This window comes from Pyrgilauda ruficollis, unplaced genomic scaffold (assembly GCF_017590135.1).
Source record: "Pyrgilauda ruficollis isolate IOZ18807 unplaced genomic scaffold, ASM1759013v1 scaffold5, whole genome shotgun sequence".
In the NCBI taxonomy this organism is placed as follows: Eukaryota; Metazoa; Chordata; class Aves; order Passeriformes; family Passeridae; genus Pyrgilauda; species Pyrgilauda ruficollis.
This window is the reverse complement of record NW_024526599.1, coordinates 7,768,909-7,782,512: the sequence shown is the minus strand read 5'-3', so window position 1 is coordinate 7,782,512 and position 13,604 is coordinate 7,768,909. Positions and strand designations below refer to the sequence as shown.

The 13,604-nt window shown below is 34.0% G+C and overlaps 1 protein-coding gene across 3 annotated transcripts in view; it reads left to right on the top strand.

Annotated features, from left to right (window-relative positions):
• Positions 1 to 13,604, top strand: part of FSTL5 (follistatin like 5) — a 252,130-nt gene that overhangs the window by 120,444 nt on the left and 118,082 nt on the right. For all 3 annotated transcript variants that reach the window (XM_041479939.1, XM_041479938.1, XM_041479937.1), the window contains exon 5: positions 8,622 to 8,742. In XM_041479939.1, coding sequence (XP_041335873.1) covers positions 8,622 to 8,742 — 121 coding nt within the window. The remainder of the gene's footprint in view (positions 1 to 8,621; positions 8,743 to 13,604) is intronic.

Genomic DNA, 13,604 nt, shown 5'->3' with positions numbered 1-13,604 from the left:
TGCAGTGTGTTAGAACACTCGAGGCTGCTGTGACCATGAGTTGTTTTATTATCCATAGCACACTATCATCAAGTCCAAGTGTATAGATGTATTGTAGAAGTTGAAAACAAAATAATTATGTAAATCACTTCTGTAATACTAAAGAAGTGTTACTGCTTTATCTTAGGGCTAGAGAAGTACAGAAGAAATCTTGCAAAGGAAGTTCATGGTAGTCTCTAAAGAGCAAATTTTAACTAGTAACAGATCTAAACCACTAATTGCTGCTCAGGTAGGCATAGCAGCACTAGATTTTATCTACCTAAAAGGATTGATTCTATTAAAGAGTATTATCAGGGCAAGTATACCTTGATTTACTAGAGGTCTGTGTTTGAGAACCTAATCATGGCTAAACTGTATTAATGAGTCTAAAACTAGGCAGCTGATTAAAATGTAAAAAATTAGAATTTTTTAGATGTGAGTGTTGAACATCATCAAGTTGCATGGTGGTGTTATGAAATATGCTGCAGTTATCATTTCCATACAGCTGACTTTGAAAATTTTAATTGCAATTCCAAGGACCAGGGGGTGATTGCAAATATAGGCATCATGTCAACTACTAATACACTATTTCAAAAGATTAATTTGAAAATATTTTTTCTGTACTTTTCCAATATTGATTTTTCCTGCAGCTCTTAGAGTCTTTCAGAACTTCAACTTTTAAGGGACTTTGATACCTGTATATATCTTACAAATAATAATTTATCTATGAATATACTATATGAATAGATAACATGAATAGGAATCACATATATAGGTTTGCAAACTATTTAATTCTTCTCTATTCAGTTGCTACATGTATACTTTTGCTTTTTGTGTGTGCGTTAAACACAGTTTTAAAATAATTGTAAAATCTTCCATTATTGTGTTTTCAAACTTTCTATGCATACTTTTCCCAACATGCTTTTTTTCCTATGATGAGGAATTTATAATGGCAGGTGTAAAGTAGTTCTTTTTCACAACTATGGAAACAAGTCATCCTTAAACCCCAAATAGGTGGGTTTTGGTTTTGCTAAAATTCATTGCAGAAACATCAAATTATTCAACGTACAGATGAATGTCAAGTAAATTCATAGTATTGTTTGTGTTGTTATTGTATGGTTTGACAAGAGACTCAGTTCCCCTCCCCGTGAGGGACCCATGCTGGAGCAGTCGGTTCCTGAAGGACTGCACCCTTTGGAGGGGACCAATGCTGGAGCAGTTCACGAGGAACTGCATCCCATGGGAAGGACTCATGTTGGAGCAGATCATGGAGGACTGTCTCCTGTAGGAGAGGAAGACTGAGAGGAGTTCTCCCTCTAAGGAGGAAGGAGTAGAAAAGAGAACATGTGATGAACTGACTGCAGCTCCCATTCCCTGTCCCCCTGCTCTGCTGGGGAGGCAAAATACAGAGAATATTTTCAGTGAAGTTAGGCCCCTTGGAGGAAAGGAGTTTTTAGTATTTAGTTTTATTTCTCATTCATCTTACTCTTGTCTGGTTGGTATTGAATTCAGTTAATTTGTCCCCAGGCTGTCTGTTTTGCCCATGACAGTAATTGGTGAGTGATCGCTCCCTCACTTTATCTTGGCCCATGAAACTTTCATTATCCAGTCAGGGTCAACCATCCACAGGGAGACGTTACCGTACTCCTGAGAATGTTCTCAGGATTAGGAGAATTTTTCTCAGTTGTGCTCACAGTCAAAATTTTGAAATCTGCAGAGTTGTCATAAATAATAGCTCCTGTCTGCATTTTAGATGTAATCATATTAAGGGGATATGAAAAGCAACACACTTGCTGTAGAAAACAAGGACGTCTGAAGTTAATTTATGTTCACGTGAATCTTGAATTTCAGTTTATAGTGCATCTTAAATTTTACATCTCATCAATCTTGCTGTGCAATCAGGCCCTTGGATTGCATTTATTATCTCATAGGTGTCCATATAGTCATTCCTACCTAATGTAAAATTGAAATGAATCAGTTGGAGGTTGGAAATGGTGACAGCAGCATTCCAATTTTATTGATGTATTTTTCTCCCAAAAAAAAAGCAGAAGTAGTGTTCTTTAAAAAACTATTTCAAATTGTAAGAAGCGTTTGGGGGTTTAGGAGTTGCTTTTTGTTTGGTATGGTTTTTGTTTGGGGTTTTTTGTGGTTTTGTTTTGGTTTTTTTTTTTAAAAAACTTCAAGAATGATAGCAATACATTAAAACTTGGCAGACTGTTTTTTTTCTACTGTTTGAACAATTCTATCATCTGGGTATAATATTGTTCATGGCTTTGTAGTCCAATACAGAATTGCAGCTAAAAAGAATTTTAACTCTAATACACTGTGTAAATGTAATAGGAAAGCAGTGGGGTTATGTAGCTCCATGTAGGCTCAATGGACATTTTTTTCCAATATAAATTGTTCTCTGCCTTGACTTCTTTAATCGCTGTGTCTGACTCATTTAATGTTTTAGTTTCCAAATCCTGTATTGGCAAGTGAGATGTGGCTTGATTTTGAAAGGACTTATGAATTTAACCTTTTAGAGCACTCTGTTTTGAGAAGTAGGTACTGGCCAGAGAGAGTATCTGTCTTTCCAAACTGAGAGCTGTGAAACAGGCAGGGTTCTCATCATCTTCATCATCTCTGATCAATGTACCTGCAAGGTTTCCTGTTAGGTGAGGTGGTTCCTTGAAGGGTTTAGTTTGTTTTCAAAGCACTTAGGCACATTTTAAATGAGCCCAGAATAATGGGAGATAATTGAATCTTCGGTTTACCTGTGAACGTTCAATTGTTAACAGACTCATTTGTTTATCTGTTTTATCTTATGCAAATCCAAACTGGAAATTAGTAAAAACTTGTAAATGAAATACCAGTGTTTCTATCATTGTGGACTGCTTGATTACTGTATATTGTTTTTGCTGTATAGAAGAGGAAAAAGAACAGAAGTGTTATGGGTAGGCATGGGAATAAAATGTGTTTTTCCAGTTATGAATGAAGTTATTCTACTATGGTGGAACTGCCATTTTATAAACAATAAGCCTTTTCTGGTTGCCATCACTGAAAGATGCATAGGCCCTAAAAATGTTTCATCTTACTTAGCAATGAAATTCAAGGTTCTTTTTGAAGGAAGAAGTGTGTGAAGTGAAATAATCTATATTTGATTAGACTTAGAGATTTTTTTTATTTATTTCCTATACTAGTGAACTAAGAAAGCAAAATTTTGCAGAAAAGAGAAGTGACATAGCCTGAAAGCAAGTTGAATATATAGTAGTAGTAATAATAATAATAATAATTTTCCCCTTCCTTTCCCTCCTTTCAATGATCAGTTTTTAGATTCAAAGAAAGAAGTTAGATTCCTTATTTATTAACTGGTATCTGTAATTTCAAATACCTGAATATGTTATGTTTCTTTTGCTTACCAGCTTGATGTAGGACAAATGAAAATACTTTTAATTTCTATAAAAACTAATCCTTACTTCTGCAAAATCAAAATACCCCAAAGTTATTTTGGTTTTATTTCTTTATTAATGATAATACTTCTGCACTTTATACCAGAAGATACTTCATGGAACTTGTTTGCGGAGGCACTACTTATATAAATTACATCACTCTGTCAGACTTTGTTAAACTGATCAAAATACTTGGTTGGACCCTGACATTTAAATTTTTACCTTCATGACTTCTGATTTTGCATCTAATCAGTGCTGTTATTAAGAGTTATTTGGAGAGCTTGGAACTCAGAGAAGGGATAATGAGTCTATCTCCTCTTAGTGTTTTTAATCAACTTGTTACATAGGCAGAAGAAAATTTTGCATGTTGAGTTATGGTTCTATTTATTTTCTGCTATTATTAGGGACATGTTATTTGGCTTGCATTATCTATTTTTAACGACACTAATCTGGGAAAAAAACTAAGCATGTGCTATATTCAGTTCTAGGTTCAAAATAAAAATAATAACCCTCTGTGAAACTTTCATACTAGGGGAAATTAAGACTCTCGTAGGGATGAGTAGTGAGATAAAGCTTACGAACACTGTGAACATCATACAAACTCCAACATCTTGATCTTTCTTAGGTGCCTTTGATTTTATGAAGTAGCAGCATTTCCCATTGCATTCTTGCAGGCTGTGAAGGAAGCAGGAGCAAGCTTCATTTCTTGAGAAGATTCAAGGATGGGAAGTGGGCACGATGGTTCAAGATTTTGTTTGCACTCATTGTTTTATCTTGTTTAAGTCCAGAGTCGCAGTCTCAGAATGATGGTGGTTCCAGGTTTAGTTCTGAGATGCAGAATTTTATCCACAGCCTATCTGTGTGGCCCTAATACCTATTCTGGTCTTACACTGTGAGCTAGGCATCTATAACGTTATATTTGCAGACACCTAAGGACACACATCCTCTCGCATCTATAACGTTATATTTGCAGACACCTAAGGACACACTTACATCCTCTGAGTCAGATTAGGTCTTTCCTCTGCTAAATGGAGAATTGGAAAGGCAGGGAAATGTGCCTTTCATTGGAGAAAGTTCCCAGTTGGAACTAATTAGGAAATTAGTTTGCAAAGGTGTCCCATATCTGGGCTATGTAACTTGATCAGTTTGGGATAGTATTGAGGTAATACCTTTAAATGAAATTGGGTACTTGCCTTTGTAGGCCACTGGCTGTGGGTTTAGCAGTTCTGGTATCCATCTGCTCAGGGATCTCTGCGTCATTCTGTGATGCACATGTCCTGTATCTTTACATATATCAAAGGTATCACAATAATATAAACAGAGGATTGTGTTGGTAAAATATAAGAATATTGATTTAACTAGATTAACAGAAGCTAAATCAAGGAACAAATTACCAGCCTTTATTATCAATTTGGTTTCATTATTAATCAATTCTTTTAATTTATAAAAAGTTACGCTGCTGTGGAAGATGGTGGGACAAGTAATTGAACCTCCCCTTATGCAGTCAGAATTAATTTGGAGCAGAGTTCTCACAATGCCTGGTGTTTGATGAACTTGGTGTTTTATCAAGCACGGAGTGGCACGTTATGAGTGAGGTTCTTGCTTTTAGGGAAGATGAACGCACGTTAACTGAGTGAACATATTTGATTTAAAGGAAGTTTTTGTTTGTAGTTGTATTTATGTAGCATTTTCCTTGGGGAGATACATAAAGACCATTAATCACAGGCAAACAAAAAACCACTGACTGATAACACTTCAGGTAAGGTGGACTAATGAAAGATGTGTTATGTTATTTGTGGTCTAGTTTCATAATATCTGCAGATTTTTCATTTTAACTGTCAGAAATCAGATTAAAAGGAATGAAACAATCTATTCTGATGTACAGTGGGATATTTTTAATAAAATTACTTTTCCCAGTCTTCTAAAATTTGGAGATGTACAGACTAAATTTCTGAGAGGCTCTGAACGGAGGTAACAGTATGCTATTTCATAGGAAATAAATAATTGTGTGATATATCTTTTAGAAATGTAATCTTTTCCAGAAAATGCAAATCCTTCCTCCATGTTTCAAAGAGTATTAAATTCTGATGGATGAATTTAATTTTTTGGAAAAGACATATTTAATTTGAAAATGTAGGTAAGTTTCTAAGTTTTCAGTATTTATGGAGTTTCACAATGAACCATGAACAGTTTTGCTGTATATTTTACCTTTTACCAGTTTATAATATTGAAAATGAATGCTTAAATGTCTTTATGCAAATTCAAACTAAAAATTCTGTGCATAAATATTTGTGAACATTCTCTGGTATGAATTTTCAACTTAAAAGTTGGAAATAAAATAATCTATGTTTGACTGGTATGGCATAATCCACAAATAACAATAAAATTGTGCTGACAATCTTAATTAGGCTTTAACCTTTATTGTAAGCATTTTGTTTTTAGGTTGTGACTTGCTAAAAATTTTGCCAGTTTTTCTTCTGCCTCCCTAACAAATCACTGTTTAGGTTTACCAAGGAGCAGACAGGGTTTAAAGAATTGGCTTAAGAAACTGTTTCATTGCATTTTAGTCTTCTCTGTGGACAGAAATTAATAGATTAATAGAATTTAAAACTTAAGGGGCATTGTTGGATCATCTGTGAAACAGAAGTGTGAATATATGATGGTGTATCATATACATAGAATTTTATTCTATTTATCTTACACTTTTAAGTAACGTCTTGCAAAAATCTATAAGGAAGTGTGAAAGCTTAATTTGTCAGTCATATTGGCTTTGCTGGAGTCTCATATGGCTTGTAACTTCATATCACAGTTGATCCGCACTTAAGTTGCTACAGAAACAGGTAATTTTTGAAAATCTACACCCTGAGTTGTACCTGGATCTGAGTCATATCTGGTGATAGAATATTAGCCTCCCTCCCCTTCAAAAGGAAAAGCCAACCAACAACCCAAAAGTTCCACAAAGGTTAATTTTTGTTCTGATCACAGAGTTGATCTGGTCCACAGATCCCATTGGAAAACTTGGAGATGGCTAGATCCTGCAAAAGAGATGCAGGCTGGAACACCTCTTGCAGCAGGAAATCACAGACACAAATAATTAAAATTAATCATCATATGAAATCCCTTCTGTATTTTCTGAAATCTATCCTGACAGACTCACAGGTTAGAGGGTTTATCAACAGTGAGTGTATTTTCTAAAGAATTCCGAAGTATATCACCAGCATAAAAATGTTCGTACAAAAACAAACATTGAATCTTGTATCTTTAATCAAAATAATAGGTTTACTGTAGAAAAAAATTAAGTAATTGCCAGGATGATAATCTGTACCTGTCTGTATTATCATTATTTGAAATAGCAAAATCCTTCTATCCAATATTTTTTTTTAAATCATGATTCTTCTTTTAAAAAATATGTTGCTTTTCATTTATAATTGATAAATTTGAACAGATAACAGATTCTAGTTCAAAGAATGGAAAAATTTTAAATTTAAAATGGGGTAATATAAATCCAGGTGTTTTGGGAATTAAAAAAGATTTTCTTCAACCTCAGGTGTAAAGTTTTGTCCTTATTTGTACAATTGACAATAGTGAAAGCATTTGAAACAATGAAACAATGAGAGGAACAATGCTTTTCATACTGAATGTTCATGGCCTTGAAATTTCAGTGATTGCTAGTTTCCAATACACACCATTACATATTTAGTTCTTCGTGTATAACTGTAATGGGTTTAGAGATGCTAATATTTCCCAGACTACACTTTCGTCCTTTATGTACCAGCTGCAAGAGCTACACAATTTCATATTTTCTTAATTCACTTTAATGTGAACTCAATAAAAAGGCTTTTAAAGGATGGGAAGTAGTTAGCACTAATATTCAGGTAGCATAGTATGTATTTTTAATTGATAATAGCAAAAGGTGGTTTTGTAGTGATTTTTCTTATCTTTGTAAATGGTTTTCATACTCTCTAATGTACTAAAAAGGTGATTATCCTTTATAATGCTTTTATATTATTGCGTAGGAGATGACTTCTGGTAGCATAAAATGTTTGTGTCTTTTTCTCTAATGCTCCTGTCATTCCCTATTATTCTTTCAGGTATTTTGTGTTTACATAATAGTAACTGGACGAATTCCTTTGCAGAACAACTGAAACACAAAAGCCTCTGTATCCCTTATTTTTCAGAAGATATTCTCTGTTGATACAAATATAACAGTGGTTTTGCAATTATCATAGGAGACGGTTAAAGGGTTGGAAGAGTAATCATTTTACCTAGAAATTAACTGCAGTTACATTTTTTTCAGTGCCTAATATAAAACTGTAAACTGTGCAATATTGCAACGAAAAGTTGCATTAGTTTTGGCTCTTTCAGTTATGATGTAGCACTTCTAATACATGCCTCATATAATATGACAATTCTAAATCCCTCTCAGCATCTTAAAAATTCCTCAGATGAGGAATCTAAGTAGATGTCTATGACATACACAGACCTAAAACAAAATGGTGCTTATATTAAAGAACATTTCTCTAGGATAAGTTCATTGGAGTTAAAAATCTAACATCTATGAATTTTGATCTATTTATGAATTCTATATGTCCCCACTGAGAAACAGGAGCCTTTTCAGGTCAGCTACTTATATAACAGGTTTTGGTAAGGTAATAGGCTTGCCAAAAGCCTGTAAGAACTTGATACAATTAGTAGGGTAGTAAAGTTTATATTAGCTATTTTGGAAATGTCTGCATTTGGTTCCTGTAGATTAGAAATTAGAGGGAAAAGACATTATGCCATTTATACTTGGGAAGTTATTATTTTAGGTATATTTGAATGTTTCTTAATCACCATTCCTGTGCACATAAAGTAAAATCAGCTTTAAAATTCTTAGTGTCTTGATAGTGCTTCAGTCTGTCTCTATTATATATATATATATATATATATATATGCTGTGTATATTCTAAAAAAACTTTTGTGTAATTTCAGAGTCTGTCCTAAAGGTATTAACTTTAAAAAGTGTAATAAATAATTACAAAGTAACTGAAAATCCCTGACTTTACACAGCTCCAGTTCATTGCCCTACAGCAACCTTAAAATGATCTATTAAATGATTATTACAAACAATTAATTATACCAGAGAACTCAAAGAGCTCAAATGTAATTTCATGGTTATAATTTTCTTGTCAGGTAATAAAACGGGATGAGCTTGGCAAGGAACCGTCTGACTGCTCCGTGTTTGATTTGCTGAAATACGATGATTATAACAGTGATAAGCACCTAGATCTAGAAGAATTCTACAGAGCTTTTCGTAAGTACCAAGACTGGCCTCTTCCTTGAGTCTTATTTTCTCTTTCTTTCTTTGTTTTTCTGAATGGTGGTTTTTGATTTTTGAAGCCTGAAATGTTTGGATGCCGTACTTAAATTAGTGCGATTTAATAGTCATGAAACAGCAGAAAACATTTTAGCAGAAATCAATGATACCCAGTAGCTTCCTGATTTATGAAGGAGTTTGGTAATGGAGAATTCATGGATAATCTTTTTTGATGCCAACATGCATTGAAAAGTCTGTGTTGTGTGCAAGTGGCAAGTAGTGTGGTCAAGACATAATCAATGGAACTGAAATACCTCCCCATGCACTTGCATGTTTATGAGTGCTGATAAGAGCATTTTTGACAAACCCAGCAACAAATGTAACACTTCTCTTGGGTGCCTTATGGCTTCACAGGACTCGGAAGGAGATAAAGTTTTGTGGTGTAGTTTTGCAATGTATTTGTTCTCTGGATGCCAGAGGGGTCTCAGGACAAATGTGTGTAGTGCAACAAACATCTTGACCAAACCACTGGGTTAGCAGACAGAAGAAAGATGTTAAGAGCTTTTATACAGTATATTGAAGGTAATACCCATATATTTTGTTATATCCAGATAAAAACTGATGAGTTTTCACTCTTGCCTACCTCAAATTCAAGACTCAATCTTGAAATCTGACTTTGGTTTAAAAGCTGTTGCTCCAAACTCAGTGACATGGCAGCACAGAAGATCAAGTTTGTCCTGAATTCGTTTTATAATTACTTATTATACATTGACTAGTGCATTAATGTATCTTTATTTTGACTAATTACAGACTGCTGCTTTAGTCTTGTAATTTATCTTTGGGCAGATGAGCACTCAGCCACTTCAGGTGATGCCAAATGAAAAAGGTATAAAAAACTGCTTAGTTTTAAACTATAAAGTGAGTTGATATTTTAAAAAAATAGATGCATGGAAAGCAAAAAGAATAAACATGAAATGAATAATCAAGACAGACTGCCTGAAAGTATAATAGTTTTTACCATTGAATTAGATTTTTATTTCTCTGAAAGTCTTTCAGAAAGTGTGATTTTGTGATGCAGCTTAGCTGAACAAATTACTACTGCTCCCAAAAATAACTTGATCCTGCTTCCTGAGGTAATCCGACTGGCTTTCTTGCAGTGTCCTAACAGTCCTCTGAGTCACTTACTATGTCAGCAGAAAAATATTCACCCTCCACATCCCAACCCAATCCTGTTGTGTGACCTGAATTGATTAAGTGAAGGGTCAGACCATAACTCATGCAAAAGTGTGAGCAGAGCCAAGAAATAAGGTGGAGGAAGAAAATGAGAGCTATTAGGACATTGTGATGGTGAGATAAATTAATTCATCTGCAGCAGCAAAACACTAGGAAATACCTTAATGTCTTCTTTAAAGGTTGTGATACAAGTTTGGCTTACAAAAATGTACAGAATTATATAGCATCTATAGAAACACACCCATTAGCTATGATTGTATGGCTAGATGTTGTACTTCTAGATTGTGATTAAGTGCATAGATGTAGAAGTTGATATAGAAGTCTTTATTATATACAGCAAGCCAAGAAGGTTAAAGACATGTTTAAAGCATTAGCATGATTTTTGCAAACATTGTATTAATGGAAGCATAACATTGTTCTTCGAAATAAGACTTTGATGTGTCTCTGAGGGACTATTTTGTATAGTTGTAAAACTCCAGACATAAGAATAGCTTTTCTTTATGTATTTTTAATGGACTTTTGAATAATGAAAATAATTTCCATATGGGATGTTAAGCATTGCCTTAATATGAATGTTAATGAAAACATAAGATTATATAAGATTAGGAATAATTTTGGTTTCTTTGTTGCAGTAGAGTAGTGGAAAAGACCCTATTTAAAACTAAAAGGCTATCTTAGAAGATGATTTCTAGAGTAAGATTTATTCTTCTATGTCATTAACAAAACTTAGATGTATTCATTGCATATTGAAAAATAAAACCTAAAACCAGCTGCTATTCATTGTATGATGTGTGCCCAGAAAGCCAAAGAAATGTGAACAAAAGAAATGTGTGTGCCCAGAAAGCCAAAGAAATGTATTAGGCTCTGTAATGAAGATAAAATAAATACTCTTGAAGTAAATTTGAGGATTAACCATAGTTCGATTTAATTTTATCTTAAGAGAGTTTGAATTCAGTTAGTTTGACCTATCTCACCAGCATTAACAAAAATTATATAATGCTGTAAAAGCATACTAAGCTGAGCAAAACCAAAACCAATTGAGTGTGGCACCTGGTCACTCGACTAGAGCTCTTATGGCTAAGCAAAATGACACAAAGCTGAAACCAAGCTCTCCACACAAGCCATGCCAGCCCAGGGTAAGGCAAACGTGACAGCCTCTCTCCAGAGGCCTGTGTTGTTTGCCTGTGGCAAAGCTGGTGAGATGTTACTAGTAATGCCAAGCCTGGATTTACCAGGATAAAGAGAATTAATATATACATGGAACCAGACCCATGTGTGAAAATGTAGACAAGAAGCATCACAACACATCTTCCACACACTATTCCACAAAAAATATCTCTTCAATTAAGCATCCACCTACAAAATAATTAAGCATTTTAATTTTCTTCAATAAAGTGACACAGGAGAGTTGCAAATGTTTATTCCAAATAGAAATAAACCTGTATTTTTTCCCAGGATTTTCTTTAGGTACTTAATATTTTCAAGTTTGCATTCTATTTTATTTATTAATTTATTTATTTACTAATTTATTTTTTTTTTCTTATTATGTTACATTGTGATTATATGTTGCAACTTTAAAATTATCCCAATTTGACAGTATGGAAAGATACTTTTTCACCAGCTCAGACAGTTTCAAACATCTAGAACAAATAGAAAGCAAAGTAGGAAAGTTTTTTTCACAAGTTATTTTCATAACTATCTAATGAGTGAAAGATTATAACTGAGTAATGGTATTTCCAGGTAATTGTCTTGTTGTTTGGAGACATTTAAAAGACTTAGCCATTAATTCAAATAAAAAAGAGCATCTAGAATTTTTTGACCTCTTGCATGATTCCATCAATTGAACTTGACAGTGTGTTTTTCATTGTTTTTTTCCATTCCTTTATATCTACCATTTTAATGTACATATGGAACCTAATCTCAGTTTAATACGTGCTATTCCCAGTGGAATTGCCTCTATCCCTAATCGTAGTGAAGGGGTGGATTTGAGAAATGTCAAGTTCTAATTGAAGTTTGTGCAACTGCTAGAATATGTGTTACTGACTTTTATTCACTCAAAATGACAGTGAAGAAAATTTGGATTTTGATGATGGGAGAAATTGATCCTATTCAAAGCTTCCACACAGTATTCAAAGGAGTTGTTTGTTTTATTTGTGTGACAGAAATTGGAGTAATATGAACACAGAAATGCTAAGACAAGTTGGTAGAGGTTGGGCAGGGCATTAGGGGTCGCAGCACCACAATTTTTATGTATGGCAATACCATAAGGGTTCTTTTCAAGCCAGTTTGTACGTAGCACTGCAAAAATATAAAATACACAATAGTTAATAAAATATCCTTTAAGTCGTATTAGAATTTCATCAACATTAAAGAGGTCTCATTTTCTAAAGGTAATTGTCCATCAGCATTTTCTAGTGAGCACAGAAGAACTTTTGAGAAAGCTGGAGAAGGTGTGAGAAAAGGCATATGGAAAATTTGTGTCCTCAGCCTTGGCCTAAAAAGGGGATAGTGATAATCAAGCTTCCTACTAGTGTGCACTTTTCCAGCTGTGATTCCAAATAGTATTTAAAAACACTTAAGTAAGATTTTGAACACAGGATTAAAAATCATATTCATTGTGGTGTTGAACAAACTACTCCATTAAAGTAGTTTCTTTTTAAACAATTAGGCAATTGCATTTTATTTAAATAGGAATGTCTATCTTTGGAATTAATTATCAGTCTTGTTTCATTAGCATTTGCAGGTAGGACGTTTTTCATTGGCATACCTAATTAGAAATTTTCCTCACAAATACCAGCAATTTATTTTTAACTCCAGCAGTAGAAAAGGAACCACCTTAAGAGCAAAGATGAAGCATAGACTGTTTTAAAGGTATTAATATGCACATAATTCTATATCTGTACATACATACATATACATGCATGCTTGTATTCTGTGATTTACTTTCAACAGTCTCATTTTATCTGACAAAATGGATTCACATTAGACTGGACAGCCAAATGTAAATAACAGTGTGCAATGGAATAAAAAAAAATCCCTTTCCCCTTTCAGAAGGTCAGATGCTGAGGCAGTACAAACAAGGAATAATATATCTCAGCCTTGGACGTTTCTGCCAAGCTTCACAGAATGTTGCAGACAGATGAAGATGCTGACTGGCTTCTCTAAAGTTTTACCTGCAATTTTCTGACTATAGGCTGTTTTCATATTGTGGGGGGTAATTGGTAGTGCTGTAGCATCTATTCCCTAATTATTTGTTTGCTATATTCCATAACAGTTTAATTAGATAAATAGTGTCTGCAGAGAGGAACCTGTACAATTACTTCCTCTAACACAGGTAGAAAAAGCAGAAAGTTTAGCTCTAGCTGGATTTTTGGAACTTTGGGATTAAAGGAATCAGCTGATTCAGTCCTCCACTGCTTGGCCATGTCATGTAAAATTATATCCTAAAAGTGATCCATTTCCATCTTAGTGTTTTGTTTTGCTTTTCTGCATTCCTTTCTCATCCAGTCCCAAGCTAAAGGAGTTTTTTATCAGCAAATATTTTTTTAGATGGAGAAGGATATATTTAACTATTTTGGAAAGGGCAGGCAAAATCATAAGATGAAGGAGCTGAACAAAAACTAAAA